The sequence below is a fragment of the Onychomys torridus genome, chromosome 12 (genome assembly GCF_903995425.1).
Source record: "Onychomys torridus chromosome 12, mOncTor1.1, whole genome shotgun sequence".
In the NCBI taxonomy this organism is placed as follows: Eukaryota; Metazoa; Chordata; class Mammalia; order Rodentia; family Cricetidae; genus Onychomys; species Onychomys torridus.
The window spans coordinates 75,332,080-75,353,642 of NC_050454.1; the positions used below are offsets into that span (position 1 = coordinate 75,332,080).

General features: G+C 43.2%; 1 protein-coding gene across 3 annotated transcripts in view; it reads right to left on the minus strand.

Annotated features, from left to right (window-relative positions):
* Prdm15 (PR/SET domain 15) overlaps positions 1 to 21,563 on the minus strand; it is a 68,221-nt gene that overhangs the window by 22,294 nt on the left and 24,364 nt on the right. For 2 of the 3 annotated variants that reach the window (XM_036203785.1, XM_036203787.1), the window contains exons 7-11: positions 15,881 to 16,123; positions 12,262 to 12,391; positions 10,903 to 11,099; positions 10,590 to 10,684; positions 10,150 to 10,237 (exon numbers count right to left, since the gene is read on the minus strand). In XM_036203785.1, the coding sequence (XP_036059678.1) occupies positions 10,150 to 10,237; positions 10,590 to 10,684; positions 10,903 to 11,099; positions 12,262 to 12,391; positions 15,881 to 16,123 (753 nt within the window). The remainder of the gene's footprint in view (positions 1 to 10,149; positions 10,238 to 10,589; positions 10,685 to 10,902; positions 11,100 to 12,261; positions 12,392 to 15,880; positions 16,124 to 21,563) is intronic. The other variant, XM_036203786.1, reaches the window with a different exon arrangement.

The window sequence follows — 21,563 nt, forward strand, 5'->3', positions numbered from 1 at the left end:
CCACCATGTGGTTGCTGGGAATTGAACTCAGGACCTCTGGAAGAGCAGCCAGTGCTCTTAACCTCTGAGCCATCTATCTAGCCGCCCCCCATTACCTCTTATAGCACCCCCTATGCAACACCCCTAATTTCTCTACCTTCCAGAAGAGAAGTCTAGGCCTCCCTTAGTGGACACACACTTCATACATATTCAACAACACAAGCACATGTTCTCCCCCCCCATTCACTCAACACATATTCCATAAATACACATGCACATGTATACATATACATACACACACACCATATTCAAACCCATCTCCATTCCATTCAACACACAGCACACAAATACACATGCTCACATTGCAAGAAATTAGCACCCCTCCATCCTGGTCCCCACTTCAAGTACCTCCTGCAAGGCAGCTAGGCAAGTTGTAGTTCTTGCCTCTGAAAATCTACTCTACCATCTACCCTGTCCTCTCTGCTTGGTGTCTGCAGTCCCTGCTCCACATCCATAGGGTACCGTGCCTCTTTCTGGGCCAGCTCTCAAACTCACATGCTCTTTCCGGAACCATGGATGTTGACATATACGATAGCAAGGGACAAGTGTGTCATTACTTCTCTCAGAAGCAAAGGCCCCTAGGTCAGAACACCTCTAGACTCAACAAATGTTTTCCTATAAAGCCCTTAGTCTGCATAGCCACTGTCTACCACACACCTACCATTGGTCCTCCTGTCTGGAGGGAGAAGTTCCTACAGATTCCTTGGGACCCTACTTATCAGGCATTCATTGTTAACATCTGAGCAAGTCATTCTGCTTGAGTGCTGTCTAGAACCAGGGATGTGTTATATCCCAGGACTCCATACCAGATTCTAACCTTGACCCTCAGTCAGTTGTGATAACCAAGATGTGGCTGAGAAGCCAATACTCCTTGAAGTAGAGGTCCACTAGTAGGATTACTGAAGTGAGGCCCTATGGCTTCAGAAAGCCTCTAGCTTCACTCAGGAAACTCTATATGTAGCCAGCTAGAGGTCAATCCACCTAAACCTGAAGAAGATCAGCCATCTTTATCTCTTCCTGCCAAGGGGACAAAGACACAAAGCAGGGATATGTGCCTGGCCTCTAAGCAGGGAGGGGTGGGAAAGGGAATCAAGGCCTTAGTGGATACCACACCGGGGACAGGGCAGCACAGCACAGGAAGCAGTGGCCTAGCTATAGCTTCCCCCACAGCAGGTTGGCTCCTGTTGTAAAAGCATGGACCAGAAGTCCTATGTAAGTCTCAGGAGACTTGGACCCGCTCCTGGCAATCCTACTATGCAACTCACTTTCCCAAGGAGAAATATTATTCATATGATTCAACTCTCTTTCTCATTTGTTTGGCTGTATTACAGAGTAGTTCTGCTAAGCCCCAACTAGTTTGCAGCATAGGTGTGCCAGTCTCCCTCCAGGGCAGGTGAGTCTCTGAACATCACATGTGAGCCTTCTTCTTCATAGGTTCTGAACAACATCAGTAACCATGGAAAGCAGCATTGCTGTCTTGGGCTCTAACATGCTCCCTATGAGCACCCTGGGTATGTGGAAAGAGATCCTACTTCCAACTATTTTCTGTGCTGATCAACTACACAGTCAACGAAGATGATCTATCACACACATCCTGAGATGCAAGAACCCAGACATCTAGTCCTAGAATAATTATTCCCCCAACCCCCAGTAATCCAGTTACTAAGGCGATGCGTAGTGACACCGAAGGCAAATGCTCCAGAATCTGGCAAAGGACAAGGGGACTAATGTTGCAGGATATCTGATCACACTGTGAACCCCAAGGCTGCATTATTTACTGGAACAACCTATTTCTAGTTGTGGTGTGGCTCAGCCCTAGCACACACCTTTAGTTTAAGAGCTTAAAGTCAACAATAGGTCAAGAGGTGGAACAACCAAGGTGACTAGAAGTCAACATAGGATTATTAAGAAAAAAACATAGAGTAAGAGAGAGTCAGGAGGACAGACAGAGAAACCCACAAGAAGTAGAAGGGAGGGACATCCAGTTTGAAGAAGTTGGTTGGAGATGGCATAGAATGAGAGCTTTTGGGTGGTGAGCAGAGAAGGAAGGTCAGCTGGGTGCTTTCTCTGCCTCTTTGAGCTAGTAGGTTTTCACCCCAGCATCTGTCTCCAGAGTCTTTATTGGTAAAATTGAACAACTGATATTTTGTTAAAAACATTTGGTGCCACAATGTGTAGCATGACCACAGACAGGGAAATCATGCCAGCTGCAGACCAACTGAGAAGCCACCAGATTTGGTAAGACACTCAAGAAGTCCCCAAGAAGAGAGCTAAGTAATATTAAAAGGAAAAGTCTTTCTCATGTCAAGGATGGGAAACATCATAATATAGGGTGTCAGGACCCTGTATAATGCTACTTTAGATGACTTGAAAACAGAAGCAGAAAAAATGATAAATGATTTAACTGAGATTGACATAATATCAATTATAATTACTACCAGTCTGGTAATTCATATTTTATCCTTAGTAGCCACAGTGGGTTTTTTTTTTGTACCAATTATAAAAAGTGGATTGATAAGATACAAGTCTTAAAAGACTTATAAATGAATATAAGAAAAATATTCAGACACAGACAGAGGAATTTAGACAAGAACCTATTGCACCACTGCATGATGAAACTAATGGGGTGGGCCAAGGTTGTCAGAAAACCAACTTTAATTTATCCAGTTACTGTACAAGAACTACCAGGAGACATAAGACACCACCAAGGTTATCAGGAAGTTAAATGGAATCCTATAGCAATATTAGTTTGAGATTTAAGGAATCGGTTGTTTCATATGGTATGTATGCATATGTGAAGTAGGTGTTAAATTCATGGGCAACTAAGAACATAATTATCCCTCAAGTCCAAAAAGGTTTGGCAACAGCAATATTAAAAGCTAGTCTTCAGTTACAATGGCAAACATGGTTAAAAAAAAAAAAAAAAAAAAAGAGGAAGTTAGGGCCATAGAACAGTGAATATAGGGCAAAAGCTATTAATATTTCTCAAGGTCAGTCACTACATAAAAGTCAATATGCTGAGTTACAAAGGCAGCTTAAATTTGATGATCATATCTTGGTGCTATGTCATTTAGCAGCTTTAAATGCTTGGGACAAGGTTAAAGAATTGGAAAAGAGGTCTAAGTCATTTATTAAAATTATACAAGGCCTGAAAGAAACCTTCACTAATGTTTTGCAAAGACTGACTTCAGCTGTAAATACAATAGTATCAGATTCAGAAAACAAATATTAATCAAATCTTTGGCTTTTGAAAATTCTAATTCAGGGGAGCTGGAGAGATGGCTCATCAGTTAAGAGCACTCACTGCTCTTCCAGAGGACATGGGTTCAATTCCCAGCAACTACATGGCAGCTGACAACTGTCTGTAACTCCAAGATCTGACACCTTCACATAGACATACATGCAGGCAAAATTACCAATGCAAATAAAATAAAAATAAATAAATTATAAAAAAAAAATTCTAATTCAGAATGTAAAAGGGTGATTAGGCCTTTAAAGGCAAGATCAGCGCCAACAGATGAATGGATTAGAAATACCGCTGATACTGGATCTCATGTTTATGACTCTACTCTGATAAGTGAAGTAATTTCTAAAAGTTTTAATAAAAATCAAAATGTCAGGTGTTTTAATTATGGTAAGCAGGGTCTTCTGAAAAGGGATTGTGGGCAAGGTGTTCCTATAAATAATGTTTTTTACAGAAGGTATGGCAAAGGCCAGCATTGGACTAGTAAATGCAGATCAACAAGGGACAGGCAAGGTAACCCTTTTCCATAGGGAAATGCCCTAATATAAGGCCCAGATATCAAACTTTATTCACTCATTCCTTGTCAGACTTGGAGAAAGTCATCCACAGAGCAATTAAAAGAGTTAATGCCTGTTGTCAAAAACAACTATGCTCTGGATGTAATCAAGGATAGAACGGCTTCAGTAGACAAAACAAAATTTTCAGGAGAGACCAGAAAACAAGTATTTTGGCAAACTGCTATAAATGATCAGAGATCAAAGCTAAAAATACAAATAAACAGCATTGAAATTGAAGGTCTAATAGAAGGAGCAGATAGAACAATAATTTCACCCAAATCTTGGCATCTGGATTGGCCTTTTCAAGAGGCAATGGTCAACTTCTATGGATTAGAACTTCATCTCAGGTAAAACAAAGTGCAAGAGAGGTCAAATATATAGGACCAGAAGGACAAATAGAAAAACTAAAGCCATATGTGGCTAATATAGTCATGAATTTATGGGGATGTGATTTGTTGCAGCAATGGAAAATACAGATTAACATTCCTCCAATCCCAGAAACAAACTATAAAGTAATGAATGCTAATGAGGAAAATATCAGAAGGTATTATCTAGAGCAGTCACAGACTGTTCAGGTTTTTCATAAGCAGAGGACAACAACTGTTGGTCTTTCAAAGATACCACTGCCCTACTTTTAAAATGGTTAACTGAGATTAAAGGCGTGCGCCACCACCGCCCGGCTATAAGGTAATGTAAGCCAAATAAACCTGTTCCTCCTCATCTTGAGTTTTGGTCATGGTGTTTTGTTTTGTTTTGTTTTTTTCCCGAGATAGGCTGCGGATCTTTGTGAGTTCGAGGCCAGCCTGGGCTACCAAGTGAGCTCCAGGAAAGGCGCAAAGCTACACAGAGAAACCCTGTCTCAAAAAAACCAAAAAAAAAAAAAAAAAAAAAAAAAAAAAAAAAAAAAAAAAGGTTAACTGATAAACCTGTGTAGGAAAAATGGATTTTGACATCAGAAAAATTACAGGCACTAGGACAGCTGGTATAGGAGCATCTAAATGCTCAACACATTGAAGAATTGACCAGTCCTTAAAATTTTCCTATATTTGTCATTAAAATGAAATATGGAAAATGGAGAATGTTAACAGAACCATAAATAAGGTGATTCAGTCAATGGGCTCTTTACAGCCTGGAATTCCCTTGCCTTCTTTATTACTTAAGGAATGGTCTATTACAGTGATTTATTTAAAAGACTGCTTTCTTACTATACAAGAAAAGAATAAAGAAAAATTTGCCTTCACAGTGCCTACTTATAATAATGCTCAACCTGTAAAAAGGTGTTGGTGGAAAATTCTTCCACAAGGAAAGTTAAAGAGCTCCACCTTGTGTCAATATTTTGTACAACAGCCACTAAAAATAATTTGTAAACAGTTTCCTCAATCTAAAATTTATCATTATATGGATTATATCTTACTGGCTGATTCAGACATGAATACCTTAGGAAAAACGTTTGATGAAGTAAAGAGAATTTTTGCCTTACTGGGGATTACAAATTGCTCCTGAAAAAGTACAGAGAGGAGACTCTATCAATTATCTAGAATATAAGACAAGTTTACAGAAAATTTGACCACAGAAAGTACAAATCAGAAGAGATCAATTACAAACTCTTAATGACTTAAAAAAACTGCTAAGATATTAACTGGCTATGGCCCACAGTTGGATTGACTACTCAAGAGCTAAGTAATTTATTTCAAACCTTACAAGGTGATAGGTACTTAAGTAGTCAAAAAAAAAAAAAAAAAAATCAGTTGAAGCTGAAGAAGAATTGGCTCTGGTAGAAAAGAAATCATAGGATTGACATGTGGATCACTTGGAACCAAAACTTGACCGTATTTTAGTTATTTTGCCTTTTACTCATTCTCCCACAGGAATTCTTATGGAGAGAAAAGATAACATCTTAGGATGGATATTTTTAGTACACAAAGTAAAAAATTAAAGACTTATATAAAAAAGGTTTCTCAATTGATTCTAAAAGAAAAAAATGAGACTTCATCAATTAGTAGGAATAGACCCAGCAGAAATTGTGGTACATTTTATTAATGCTGAAATTGCCTCATTATGGGCAGAAAATGAACACTGACAAAGAGTTTATAATAATTTTGCGGGAGAGATTAACAACAAATATCCCCAAAGCAAGAGACTTTAGTTTATATAAAAAAAAAAAAACTAACTGCATTCTCCCTCATTTGGTAAAAGGGACACCAATTTCAGGAGCCCCTACATTCTATACTGTTGTAAATAAATCAGGAAAGACAGGTCACATATGTCAGAAAAAGTAAATAAAATGGCTCAAAGCGCTTATGATTCAGTTAAAAAATCAGAGATGTGTGCCATTCTTATGGTGTTATTAGATTTTCCTGAGTCTCTTAATATAGTTACTGACTCAGTATGCAGAGTTGTCTTACATATTGAAACCACTAAACTCATTCCAAATGATTCAGAATTAACTTCACTATCCAACTACAACAAATAATCAGAAATAAAAATCATCCATTGTATAGAACACATATTAGATTCCATAGGTCTATCAGGTCCTCTAGCACAAGGTAATGATGAACTTGATCAGCTATTAATAGAAAATGTGCTAGGAGTCTCAAATTTTCCTAAGACATACCATGTTAACAACAAAGGTTTAAAGAAAGACTTTTCTATCACACGACAACAAGCCAAGGAAATTATAAAGAAAATGTCCTACTTGCTCTTTGTATAACCAAACTCCACTCTCTTTAAGAAGTTACCCAAAAGGTACCCAAAAAAGTGAAATTTGACAAGTGTGTTTCATTTTGCACAATTTGCAAAATTAAAGTATGTGCACCATACCTTAGATACATATTCAAGATTTTAATTGGCAACTGCTTTAAGTTCTAAAAAGGCTGATTCTGTAATTATACATTTATTAGAAGTTATGGTTATAATGGGGATCCTGTACAAACTGAGACTGACAATGTTCCAGCATATGTCTCTAGTAAAATGAAACAGTTTTTTGCAAATTACAACACAAAGTGCCAGGCAGTGGTGGCAGAGGCAGGTGGATCTCTGTGGGTTTGAGCCCAGCCTGGTCTACAGATCAAGTTCCAGGACAGCTAAGGCTACACAAAGAAATCCTGTCTTGAAAAACTGAAAACAAACAACAACAACATAAAGCATATTACAGGTATACCACACCATCCAAGCAGTTATAGAAAGATCTAATCACACTTCAAAAGATATGCTTAATAAACAGGGGTAGTAAGGAGCCCCAGAGATAAATTACACAGTGCTTTATTAACTTTAAATTTTTTAATGCTAATGAAAAAGGAACAACAGCTGTGGAGAGATATTGGATTAAAAAAACAAACAAACAACTGCTGAATTAAATCAGCCTGTACATTTTAAAAATGTGTTAACCTCAGAATGGAAACTGGGATATGTGTTATGTTGAGGAAGAGGTTTTACCTTTGTTTCTACAGAAGAAAAGTTGTGGATACCATCAAGATAGATAAAGATCTCCTGAATAAGAAGAGGCAATAGTTCATCAGACAGCTTGGTCATTCAGTCCAAACTAACTTATGCAAGTGTTTCTTTTCTATTCTTTTTTTCCAGAGCTGAGGACCAAACCCAGGACCTTGCGCTTGCTAGGCAAGCGCTCTACCACTGAGCTAAATCCCCAACCCCCCAAACTAACTTATAAAGATTAACAAATGCATTTGATCAGACATAAAACAATAAAAATAAAAAATAATCATATTTTCAAATGATAATTTACAAAAGGCACACTACGATCTTGCCAAAGTGGCTACCCCTTCACACTAGACAACCACCTGATGTTCTGCACAAACAGTGGGCACCTTTGGGCTCACTGCTGTGTTCTACCTAGCTAGGATTGTCACTAAGCTGACAACCACCACCCAAAACTCAGCTTCAGACTAGAAACTGCTCAGGACATTCAAATTGCTGAGTTCATATGAGACTGACGAACATCTTACAGAACTTTGAACTGTAAAAAATACTTAATCCTAAGACTGCCAAATACAACCAAGCTGGACATTGTTGAAAGTTTGGCAGAAATAGCTTCATTACTGTAAATAGTTTTACTGTTAAGAGTTAAAATCTTTCCTTCTCTCCCTCTCTCTTTCTCTCTCTTTCTTTCTTTCTCTCTCTCTCTCTCTCTCTCTCTCTCTCTCTCTCTCTCTCTCTCTGGAGCTGAGGATCAAACCCAGGGCCTTGCACTTGATAGGCAAGTGCTCTACCACTGAGCTAAATCCCCAACCCCAAAATCTTTCCTTTTTAGTTGGACAAAAAGGAAGAAATGTTGCAGGATATTTAATCACACTGTGAACCCCTAGATTTCGTTTTTACTGGAAAAACCTGTTTATGGTTGTAGTGTGGCTCAGTCCTAGCATACACCTTTAATTTAAGAGCTTTCTGCTTGAATATTGAAAACAGGATTAAATAAAGTCAACCATAGGTCAAGAGGTGGAACAAGCAACCAGTTGACAAGAAGTCAACATAGGATTATTAAGAAAAAAACCATAGAGAGTAAGAGGGAGTCAAGAGGATGGATAGAGAGGCCCATAGGAAGTAGAAGGGAGGGACATTCAGTTTGAGGAAGTTGGTTGGAGATAGAGTAGGAGAAGGAGAGCTTCTGGGATGTTGGTGGAAAAGGGAGGTCAGCTGGGTGCTTTCTCTGCCTCTCTGGGCTAGCAGGTTTTCACTTATGCAATTGTCTCCCGAGTCTTTATTGGTAAAATTGAACAATTGAGATCTTGTTAAAAACTACAGGCTTAGACACCCGAGAGGACACCAAGCTGCTGGGGGATTGTACTTTGGGCCCTTGGCTTTGGCCTTGCTACCTGCTAGCACCTTCTTTAGGTTCAAAGGCAGCACAGCAAACATGTAGATGAGAGTGATACCAATGCACAGGGGACACAGGAACAGGCCTGACAGAGTGGGCTGGAGAAATATCCACCCAAACACACTTGAAGCAGCCAGCCCCTCTGTATAAATCCTTTGAGGATGCACATTCTACTAACTTCATACCACAAAAGGCATGAGAGCATATAAACAGGCAGCTGTAGGGTCTCAAAGCTAACAGCTCACCTTCACTCTTAGTTCCCAGCCTTGAAATCTGTCTCAGGAGTGAAGTTGCTTACAGTTCACCACTGCCGTGACCACCTAGCAAGGACAAGTGTCTGGTGTGACAGTTCCAACCAACACACAGCACTGCTTCATTTTCTGTTCTGCTTGTTTAGAGAAATCATTAAACCTTGAACAGGAACAAGTGACATCAAGCTGGGGTTACTCTCAGCCTCCTCTGCATCTCTTTGAGGAACAATAGGAAGGTGGTACCAATCCCAGTTAACAAAGAGTATGCCTGAGGCTGCACTAAATGGGAACAGCTAAGAGAATGCCCAGATTCTTATAGGCACACTAAGACAGGGAAGATGGAGGACACAGGCTACCAATGCTGGTTAGGTGCACACTCCCCCAGGTGGTTCATGTCATTGACAGGCATCCTCCAGAAACCTGCCTGGCCTGCCCTTCAGAGCAGCCTTGTCACAATGAGCCACAGCTGGGGACAGAAGAAACCAGCCGAAGACACAGGTAGAGACTCTGATATCCACAGGTGAGCAGAAGCATTGAGAGAAACATGACCACCGGAGTAGAGAATGTCACAGGCTGACTTTGTAGGTCTCTAAAGTAACTGCCACTGCCTGATTTTTCTGTGAGTCCTAGAAAGAGGGAGAACACAAAGACACTGGTGATCTTCCCTCTACACTCCCTCTGGTGATTTGGCTGCATGGTCAATGCCTGGGAACCGGTGGACACAGGGCTTCTTCTCTGGAGCACAGGGCATCCAGGCCTCAGGGAGCTGCCACCCCTCAGCCTACTTGCTGCTTGCTCACTTTGCCAGCTATCAAAGGTGGCAACAAAATCCCTGTCTGGGTGCCAACAGCGGACAGTTTCAGGAGGCTGATGGTGGGAGGAAGGCTCTGACAAGCCTGGAGGGCACTCCCATCTCAAACCTTGCTGTTCATTTCTCACTCACACACTTCTAGAACAAACCCAACACTGTTGCTCACCCTGTTAGCAAGGATGAAAGTCCTGCATCACGGTGGCCTCAGACAGGGTCTGAGAATGCATACTGACATGAGACAACCCATCCCTTCCTGACTAAAGGAAAGTTGCTTTCATCTTCTCTAATGGCTGAATAGTTTTATTCTTCATGTTCCTTGAGGCAAGAGAATCAGGGAGATGCCAAGGCAGCTGTGTGCTCAGTGGGACCCTTCCTCCTAACAGGCAGGGTGGTGACTGGGAATGGGGCCTCACCTGTCCTACAATTGTGGAACTCCAGCGCACTCTCCATGCGGAAGGTCTTTCCACAGCTGCCACAGCGGTAGCGGTACTCACTATCCACCTGCTCAAAGGGGCACAGTCAGCAAGGAAGACTGCATGAGTTCAGCATAGGTGTCCCTCACCCCCGTGCAGGCTGTTCTAGTAACTTCCAGGGCTAGCTACACCACAGCTTTCCTCCCTGTTCTAGTGGGAATATTCCTGCTGTCCAACTGCCTGAGAAAGAGAATCCCACACTCAAGTGAGTGTACCCCAAATGCCAGCCACTTATCTTCTCCCTCATTGCTATTGCTTCTTGAGCACTGGCCTAAGTCAGAATGCATGGGGGAACCTCCCTCTGGAGACTAAGTTCTCCTCTAGCATGGCTCCTCCTCTAGGAAACACCTGTTCAGCCAGTTGTCTGGGTGCCTACTTACCTCATTCCGGCTGTGCTTGTAGGAGACATGTTGCTTTAGACTTTCCTTACGGCTGAACAGTTTCGAACATTCCTCACATTTAAACAGCTTGTCACCTAAGGAACCAGCCAACAGAAGGCAGATTCACTGCTCTGGCCTTTCTCAGCAAGTTGCACCCATCTTTGAAACATGAGGCCTCTTCCTGGCCTGGGGGCCCCTATGCTGAAGGGCACAGGCAGCCACAGGGTCACCCCTTGCAGCAGCTCTGCAGCAAGGACCTAAAAATGGACACACTCTTTCCTGGCCCTGCCCTGTGGGCTGGGCAGGCACTCACCGTGCGCGCACTCACCGTGCGAGCGCACGTGCCGGCTCAGGTTGCTGCTGTTCTGGAAGACCTTGCTGCAGGTGCCACACTGATGGATTCGTTTATGCTCACCCAGCTGCCGTACGAGCTTCCGCCGGACGCCATGTCTGCTGGACAGAACCAAGCCCCTCTTGAGGGCAATGGTGCTGCTTGGATGATGCGTGAACCTGCCCAGGAGATGGACAGCAGGTCAAGGAAAGGTGGTGGCTGGGTCCTCAGAAAGTTTCTGATCACCTGGAAAGTTCCCTGGCCATATTTCCCAGCTACACTTGGCCCATGAGGAAAGGAGAAGGAAGGCAGAACTTAGTATCATCCGCTGTATAGCATAGACACTCTGAGTGCATGAATGGTGGCATCATTGCCATCTAACAACTGTGCAGCTCACTTGCTTCAGCCTGGCCATCAGGAAGCCTGAGCTCCATTTGTGTTCCAAACAAGGTAGCCCTGTCTGTGGCTCTCGTCCTTACTTGGTCTGAACTCTGCTCTGCTCTATGCTGACTCTGAACCTGACTTCTAAACATTTCTTTGTCCTGCCAAATGTGCTTTTTCTGGTAAGTGCTTGAAATCCTCTGGGCAGTAAGACAGGAAAGAAATAATAAACATGTCCACATTTTCACAGGCTCATCAGGTGAATTCTGCCAACTCCAAAGGGCATAGAAAACACCAGCAGCTGAGTCAACTTCAGGGCAAAAACTCACCAGGGAATCATAACTACGGCATAAACATTTCTTTCCCTTGCACAAAAAGAGAAAGCAGAGCAAGGTGTGAAACTGACTAAAATCCAAATACAAGCAAATGCTGAACCACAGCAGCACTGTTCATACAGCTGGGGCAAAGCCCCCAGGAATCCCCATAGGGGAGCAGACAAAGCAGTGTAACATCAGTCATCCTCACAGAGGATATTTGGACATGCACTATGACATAGAAGGGCATGTGCTGAGTAAAATACGCCATTCACAGAAGGCGTGTGTGCTCGACTGATGTGGGGGGCATAGGCTAGAAATGAATGTGGACAGAAAGCAGAATGGTGGGCATTGGGGGGCAGTTTCAGTTTGTGTAGATAAAGGCTTGGGAGATAGATAGCTATAATGTCTCTGCACTGTGTCCTTAAAGAGTCCTGTGTGTTTTAAGATAAGAAACAAGTTTTCACAGTGAATGAACTATGAAAATATGAAACTCCTAGGCTCCAGAATATATACTTCTGGCCTGAAAAGATGAAGCCTGGCTCTGCTGTGGGGATTAGAGGTGGGAGGCGCATTCCCTTCACTACCAATTAGTTGTTCCCTGTGCTCCATCCCCAAGCACCAGCCACATACAAGCAGGACTTACTTTGGCACTGAGCTGACTTCATTTGTGGGGGTAGACAGCTTCCCCAAGACTAATTCCATTATCCGTTCGTCTGGTGTGGCACTCACAGGCTCATCTGGGGGGATTTCGGTAATGATCTCTGCCACGTGCTCTGTGCAAAAGAGTATGACAAAAGGGTCATTACCAGTGTAGGGGACGGACTGTGAAAAATGCAGGGGAAGCACTGCCCCTGGGAGCACATCCTGAGTGTGGCTGTAATAGGGATAAAAGTAGAACATTTTAGAATTTAAGCGTTTATCTATTATATAAAAAAAATGTTTTTAATGCAAATGAAGTTACATGCCATACCTTGTAAAGCCCAATCATAACATTACTTCAATCTCTCCTGACTCTGCCTAGGACACTATTGATATATAGCAGAGAGATATGCAGCCAGATCTTGTAGCTTATTAAATGAGCTCTGACAGAGATTTACAAGTATGATAAGTCATCTTGAGGATATTCAAAGGTGAGTAAACATTCTATTCACGGCTATGTTAGAAATGTGGTAAAATGAAACATAGGAAGATTATACAGAAGAAAATTTCAACCACTGTGGGCTTTGTTGTTGTTGTTTTTTGAAGTAGGGTTTCATATAGCCAGGGCTGGCCTCAAACTTACTGTATAGTCAAGGATGACCTTGGATATCTGATCCTTCTATTCCCAAGAACTATAATTCTAGCCTTGTACCACCATGCTCAGTTTCTGTGGTGCTTAGTTGATTCTGTGGGCTGTTTTCCTGGTGTCCTCGACCCCTCTGGCACCTACAATTCTTCCTCCCTCTCTTCCTCAGGGTTCTCCAAGTACCAAGGGGAGGGACCCAATGGAGCTCTCCAATTTGGGCTCTCTCTCCACCCATTATAATGTTTGGTCTGTGGATCTCTGCATCTGCTCCCATCAGCTGCTGGAGAAAGCCTCTATGATGATAATTGGAGCCACTGCAAGTGACAGCCAGGAAGTAGTTCCTTCTGACCCTCCTGTCTATAGAGCCAGGGAAGTCCCACAGGGGCTCAAACCACTCCTGCTCATGTGCTGATATTTCCACATGGTTCAGAGAACAGGCACGGGCCAAAGAGCAGGAAACAGGAAAGTGGGGACTGTTCCAAGGAAGCTGCTCTTCTATTCTCTTTAATTTCAAGCTTGCTTCTCATTTCCACAATGGCAAGACTAAAGAGCATCCAGTGCCGGTAACACAGGCAGGAGGGGCCAGGCAGCTGGGGCAGGGGTTGCATGAGGACTACAGAGACAATGGTTTTCCAGAGACATGTACATGCTACAGAGTGGATTCCTTCAAACGCAGTTGAGGGTTCTGCATAATCAAAGAACACGCTCAGGCCAGTGCAATGGCTCAAGTGGTGTGCTGGCTAGTTTCATGTCAACTTGACACAAGCTAGAGTCATCTGAGAGGAGGGAGCCATCAAAAGAGAAAATGCCTCCATCAGATCCAGCTGTAGAGCATTTTCTTAATTAGAGATTGATGAGGGAGGGCCCAGCCCATTGTGGGTGGTGCTATCCCTGGATTGGTGATTCTGGGTTCGATAAGAAAGCAGGCTGAGAGCAAGCCACTCTATGGCCTCTGCATCAGCTCCTGCCTCCAGGTTCCAGCCCTGTTTGAGCTCCTGTCCTGACTTCCTTTGATGATGAACAGTGATATGGAAGCGTAAGCCAAACAAACCCTTTCCTTCACAAGTTGCTTTGGTCATGGTGTTTCATCACAGCAATAGTAACCCTAACTAGGACAGAAACTGATATCAGACCATGGGGTATTACTGTGTCAGACATGACCATGTTGTTTGGGGGAGGATTGTGAAAGGTCTCTAGAACTTTGGGCTAGAAAAGCCATTGAATATTCAAAGACTGGTGAACTTTTCTGTGGGAGCTTGGAAGAATGTTGAGAGTAATTCAGTGGATGGAGTTTTAGAGTCCCTTAAAGATTTTATCAGGGCTATTTGCTATTTTGAGTTGGGAATCTATGGTTCAAGAATCAGCTGTAATTAACAAGAAACAAGAATCTCTGAAATAAAACCTTTGCTTTATTGAGATAATAATAGTGGTCAGCTGCAGCAAAGAAATTGGTGGCAATTAAGAAGAGAGCAGCATCACTGAGGTGAAATCTGGGAAGTGTTCCCTCAGAGTCAGCACACCAAGCTGTGTTTCAGAGACAGGCAAGGTTGTACCTCCTGTTATCAGCCAAACTTGGGTAGTGTAAGAGTCACCCAGGTGGTATTGGTTTTGAAGACATGAAGGAGTCATGAAGAACCACTGAGGCTTGACACTGAGACACCAGGGAATGCCACTGGTGAAGGCGCAGCCTCAGGAGTGGCTGAAGCACCAGGACTGAAGAGGTCATGAAGAGAAGATGAGGCTATTGGTGAAAGTGTAGCCCAGCTGCAGCTAGAGACCCCACCATATTGGAGATGCAAGAACAATAACAGCCATAGAGTAAGCTGGCTAGAACCTGGAAGACAAGCTGTGTGTGCCACAGAGGGCAGAGCCAGAGAAATTACTCAGGTCCTTTGGAGAAGCCCAGAAGATTGTCAGTGAACCCCAGATATTGGACATTGAACTATTTACACTGTTGGAGTTATGATTGTGCCTTGGCTCTTCCCTCTCAAAGAAAGAAAGTATTTAACTTAATTTTGATTTTACAGGCTCCTACAGTTCAGAGACTGAATTTTTAAAGAGATTTTGGAGTTTTACAAAGACTTTGGATTTAAAAGAGATTGAGGGGTTGGGGATTTAGCTCAGTGGTAGAGCGCTTGCTAGGCCCTGGGTTTGGTCCTCAGCTCCAGGAAAAAAAAGAGATTGAATTTTTAAGTGGTAAAGATACCTACTATACAAGCCTGGCCCGAGTTCCACCCCTGAATCCCTTACAAAAGTGAAAGAGAACTACAAAGCTATCCTCTGGCTTTTATATATGCTACACACACACACACACACACACACACACACACACACACACAGACATACAGAGATACACACACAGACACACGCACACCCAGGGCCATGACCAGCTTACATGTCCACTCATAAGCAGTGGGCAAGAAATCCTGGGAACTCACTTGATGGGCTAAGTGCTGCTGGGCAAACAGAAGAGCTGTGACCGACAAGCATGGCATGGACAAGACACACACCTGAGATAGTGAAGCACACAGACACAAGCCAGGAATGGTGGCACAGGTGTGTTATCCCAGTTCCTCAAGAGGCTGTGTGGCTAGGATCGAGAGTTCAATGTCAGCCTGGGTTACATACTGAACTTGAAGCCAGCCACAGCAAGACTATCAGGAAACAAAGCCAAAAAAAAAAAAAAAAAGAAAGGAAAAAACAAACAAACAAACAAACAAAAACCCAGCCAGACTAAGGGCTCCAGTCCCTCTGAGACAAAGGCTAGCCCGGTATCTATTTTTAAAATTTGCTATCTGAACGCTCTAATGTGGAAGAGTCTGCAAGATAATCACACTCTTAACAGCTGATTGAGGGACTGAGAGGAGACAAGCCCCTATCTCATGAGCCCTCCCTGCCAAGATGGTCCCCCAGAAAACTAAGAGATGATGAGGCACACGTACCACCCACTCTGCCACACACCGCATCAGCTTCTCACCTGCAGGCTCCTTGTCCTTGATGACGATCAGAGGCTGCTCAACCTTGGATGCTTTGGGTTTCCTCCCCCTTCGAGGCTTTTTCTTTGGCTCTTTGGTGGCCACAACACTCTGGATGCTCTTGCTCTCAGCTGTTGTGGGAGGCTCCCTCCTGGGTGCATCAGGCTCCTTCTCAGAAGCTGCCTCATGCTGCTGGCCACCTGCAGGAAGGCTTTTGGCTTGCTCCAGGTGGCCTAAGAGATGCTCTGCAAGAGGAGAAGGGTTGCTGATGACACAGTGGGATTAAACGCCTGCCAGCTCACCACCTGCTCCGTGTGTTGGCTTTCTTTGCTATATTTGCTGAGCGTGCCCTCTGCACAGGTAAATAAACTTTATCTCGATGTTTTCAAAGAGAAATGGCTCCACCGCTTACATATAGCTTCAAATCGAGTTTCCCTCATCTGACATGTTCAAGACCAGCTGGTTCTGGATCATGGTCAACTCTGATTTTAGAAATGTATAATGCTAACTTTCAAATGGGGCAATCAGCTTAAATCGTGTTTGCAGACTGGCCTCAACTTCTGATCGTTCTGCCATCACCTTCAAGTGCCAAAATTAGACAAGTCCCACCATGCCTGGTTTTATGCAGCACTAGGGCTCAAACCCAGGGCTTCTCATATGCCAGGCATGCACTCTGCCACCTGAGTCACATCCCCATCCTGGAACTATGCTTAGAAGTAAATGAGACACAGGCAAGGTATGATGTTACCATGAGACAGTCTATAAATCCAGAAGGGCATGTGCACCTCTGCAGAGGCAATGTCCAAAGCTGGTGCAGCTCATGTTTGACTTGATGAAAATGGGCAATTTTGACTTGCTTCCTTGATAGTTTGTATTTTCTAACTTTTCCACAGAATGTGACAAGATGCAACTCGTTCTGTAGACCAAATAGACTCCCAGAGACCTGCCTACAGAGATCTGTCTCTGCCTCCCAAGTGCTGGGATTAAAGGTTTGTGCCACCACTGCCCAGCTAAACAATTCTTTATAAACCCTAAAAGCTAGTGAAGGCTTTGCTTATTTATAGCTGAAAGCAAGCCTCCAAGACCACCCAGGATGTCGGAAGCAGCCAGGCAGGCAGGGTGCCACATGGAGTGGTAAGCTTGGGAGGTCAAGGGCAAATATGGCTAGGTCACAGGGTACCAGGTGACAGGAAGAGGAGCCGCAGGGACACACATGAGAGTCGGTTCCTCCTCTCCAAGTGTGAGTCCTTCAGCACCAGTATCAAGCCAAGTAGTCATTATCCCTGATTCCATTAGAGACTCTATGCTAGGTGGGTGGCCCCAAGGAACAGGCCTGTGAGGGAAGTTAATGTGATCTGGCACCTAGCAGAACAAGCTCATTGGTTGAAAATGAATGGGAGGGTAAGACAAAACAGAACACACATCCTGAAAATACAAGCTGAGTGGTATTAAGGGGAAGCACACAAGACTGCTAATCACACACAAGGAACTTAAAACCGAAGGGAAGGACACGCAAGAGTGAAACTGGAGGCCTGGGGTCTCACAGGTCATTGGGCTGTAAAGACAGGGTAACAAATCATTACAGGGCCTGGGGGCCGAGAGACAGTCTTGGGTCTAACAGAGCAACACAGATTCAAGTTTACATAGAGTCTGGGTAGGAGACATGGATTCATTTTACACTAGGCTCAAGTACTGGGGCAACAGAGAGTGAAGTTTACACAGGGCTTAGGTTCTGAGCCAGTCAACAAAGCCTGGTTTGTGTCAAGATTCCTCTGGGGTTCAGTGACCCAGGGAAACAGAAAGAAAGCTGTTCTCTGCAGTGGTCTTATCATTCATTTATTTACTTCCATGCTTATTTATTTACTGTGTGCAGGTGTGCTGCAGCCATGGTATAAAAGTGGAGATCAAAGGACAATTTGTGGGAGTTGGTTCTCTCCTTCCACCACATGGGTCCCAGGGATTGAACTCAGGTGGTCAGGCTTGGAGGCAAGCACCTTTATGTGCTAAGCCAACTATTGCCTTCTTCTAAGATTTTAGAGAGGAAGGCAGGAGGTATAAAATGACTCCCATAAGGAACCGAAGCCCCAGTGGGGGTATATCACACAAATATATACAAGCTAAATCAAACCAAGCAAACCTCTTCACATCCTAGTAAGAAATGAAGCCTCAACTATGAATGAAGCCCAGGAAAGCAAAAACAAAACAAAACCACCCTGTGCCAACACTTCCCCAGGCTCCAGGGAAGCACACAATAGATCAAGAAAAAGGGAAGAATTCTTGCTAAGTACATCATCAAAGCAACAGAACCCAAAGCAGTGACCCACCACACCCCAGAAAGCTTAGCAACAAAACAACTGTTAGGGTATCATGTTAAGATATCAGCTGACATAAAAACCAGGAAGACTGGAATTCCAAGATCACAGCACAAGCTAAGGGCAAACTGGAGTGGAGGGATAACCAAGTAAAGAATAAAAAGTTTGGGAAAAGGCTAAGATAACTGAAAAGTAGCAAACAAGTCAAAGAAAGCTTTTATAAGACTAAGACACAGAGATACAAATTAAAAACATGACTTAGACACTATTGAACAAGGGATCTCTTAAGCAGAACCCTCACCCCCACCCCCTGAAATGGACACATGACAAGTACCTAGAAACAGGAGAGCAGGAATGTGGCATAACACTAGAAAATGGTCTAAAGCAGGTATGCAGAGCTCTCGGAGAACAGAAAGTACAGGGAAGCAATGTGTTAGACCTGGTCACAGAGACATCCACAGTAGATGGAAGCTGCGACTCTTCAGGCCCAAGGTCCAAAACACGGAGAGTAAATAAAAGGGATAAGTGCAGTAAGAGAGTAAATAAGAGCTAGGGATAAGTGCAGTCCGCTGAGTGTTTGCCTGGATCGCATGAAGCCCTGAGTCTGACACCCAGCATTGCATAAACATGTGTGATATCACATATCTCTAGTCCCAGAACTCAGAAGGTTAAAGCAGAAGGACAAGTGCTCAGGTTCAAGGTGAGACCTTGTCTCAGAAATCAGCAAACAAATGTATGAGAAGTTAGCCTGGAGAGATGGCCCAGTGGTTATGAGCACTGGCTGCTCTTCTAGGACAAGAGTTCAATTCCCAGTAGTCACATGACAGCTGACAACTAATTCCAGTTCCAGGGGAACTGACACCCTCACACAGACACACATGCAGGCAAAACACTAATGCACATAAAATAAAAATCATTTTTTAAAATGCATGAGAAGCACACCAACTCTGATGCTGCACTCACACAGGCCACTAAGTCTGCACAGCATGCTCCTCAAATTTGTGTTTCATTGTGTACCCTAATAAACTTGCCTAAGGATCAAAGGGCAGAGCCAGCTACTAGATTAGACATAGAGGTCTGGCAGTAGTGGCACACACCCTTAATCCTATCACTCAGGAGGCAGAGATCTGTCTGGATCTCTGTGAGTTCAAGGCCACAATTGGTCACGTAAGATTGATCCAGCATAGGAGAGAAAGAGAGCCAGGCATGGTAGCACACACCTTTAATCCCAGCACTTGAGATCTCTTGCCTTTGCTTGGGAAGCACACACTATTTCATCCCAGGAAGTGATATCTGGGCAGAGAAAGGCATATAAGGTGTGAGAAAACAGGAACTCTCTCTCTTTAGGCTGAGAATTTCATAGAGATAAGAACTAGTGGCTGGCTGTTCTGCTTCTCTGATCTTTCAGCTTGTACCCTAATACTGGCTCTGGGCTTTTTATTAAAAGACCATCTAAGATTCAAACAACAGTGTTTGATTTACTAACTGCTCTAGTGGACATGTAGGAATCTTCTACCATGAGAGGAGATAGTGCGATTTCTCCTCGTACACATGCCAGTCTTTGCTTTATGAATGTCTAGTCTATGTATGGTGTGCATATGAATCTAGATGCAATATAGAATAAAATGTGGAAAGGAGATAGCACAGCTCTTAGGGAAAATATCAGGGCTTCCATTAAAAAAATACTTAAGAATAACTGAGTGAAGTCCTCAACTTAAAACTGAGAAAAGAACAAAACAAACAAAGCATAAAAAGGAGCCAGATGAGGTGGCACATGCCTGTAATCCCACCACTTAGGAAGTAAAGCAGAAGTCAAGGTCATCCTCAGCTACAGAGCAAGTGCAGAGCTGCCTAGGCTATATGAAACTATCTCCAAAAACCAAAAAGAAATGATAAATAAGCAGAAGTTAACTTTTGAAAATAAAAATACAGTAAGAAATAAGTGAAGCCCAAAGCTGCTGCTTTGAAAAGACACCCAATATTGGTAAGTCCAACAAGAAAGGTGCAAAATAACCGTAATTGGCTTATAACAAAAAATAGCAGTCTCCTGACCCATTCTGCCCATCCATTCCTCTGCATTCTCTAGTCACCCATCCACAACTATAGAGGATAATTCCAGGAACCGAAGTTATCAGTACCTACAGACACCCAAGCTCCTTCCACAAAATGGCACAGTATTTGCAAAAACTAACACGCATGCTATTTACATTTTCACTCAAAATACAAAAATGCAGTAAAAACGCTATGCGAATGGTTACTGCTCTACATTCAGGGAATAATGACAAGAAAAAAATACTGTGCATATTCAGTACAGACTCATGTTTTCCAAGTACTTTAAAAGTACTTTCCATTTAAAAGCTGGCATGAGGATGCCACAGATAAAGAGGTCTGACTATATTAGAGTCTACTGACAATTTAAAATGAAATATGGGGGTTCTGCTTTCTTATACATGCTACTTCCTTCTTAGAACTCACACTCCTCCCAATCCCACCAACACACTCAGATCATAATTTTGGTGAAGCCAACAACTGGTATTTACAAGACCGTGGCTATAAAGATCTATCCACAGCTATACCACACAGCAGTTGTGGTTAGCATTCTTTCTCTTGGAACTAATTACAGCCTTACCTTCCATCAATTGTTGTCCATGTCTGTACTAGTTTGTACACTCCCTGCCTCTCTCCTCTCTCGCAGTCAGGCCTTTTGGACTTCTCTCCTTTTTTTATTGCACCTGTTCTTCTCAGAGTTCTCTGCTCTCTCTAATTTGGACTGGGGACCTGCATATCCTTTTTCCATTCCCTGCAAAGGACCCTCTTCCCGTTCCCTATGTATAGAGAACATGCATGTTGCTTTGGGCAGGGTAGCACTGTAAAACTCAATAGAGGTGCTGGGATCTCAGAAGCCATGCATTTGGGCTCTGGAGTCCAGTGTTGTATGGGTGGCAATGTCTTCATCAAGTGGTCTGACAGTGCACACTCCAGGGTTCTCCTCATTAGAATTTTTGGCACTGTTTGGTAATTTCTGGATTTGTTGACTATCTTCACTAGGTTGCTGACAGTGAAGAATCTGATTGCTAAGTCTGTTTTCCTGTCTTAACAGTGCCCTTTTTCTAATGGCTTACCTTCCAACAGTTTTTTTTTTCTTCCCTTCCCTCTAATAAGGTCCCATAATGGCACAGGTGCATCTCTGGGATTCATCATACTGGTGGTCTGTTGGGCCCTTCTATGTTGTAAACCTGTATCCTTTAGTGTTTCCTTGCTGACTATCTATCTATCTGGTTTATTTTTGAGACAGGATCTTGTATAACCCAAGGTACACTTAAACTTACTATGTAGTTGGGGATAACTCTATACTCCTGATCCACCTGCCTCT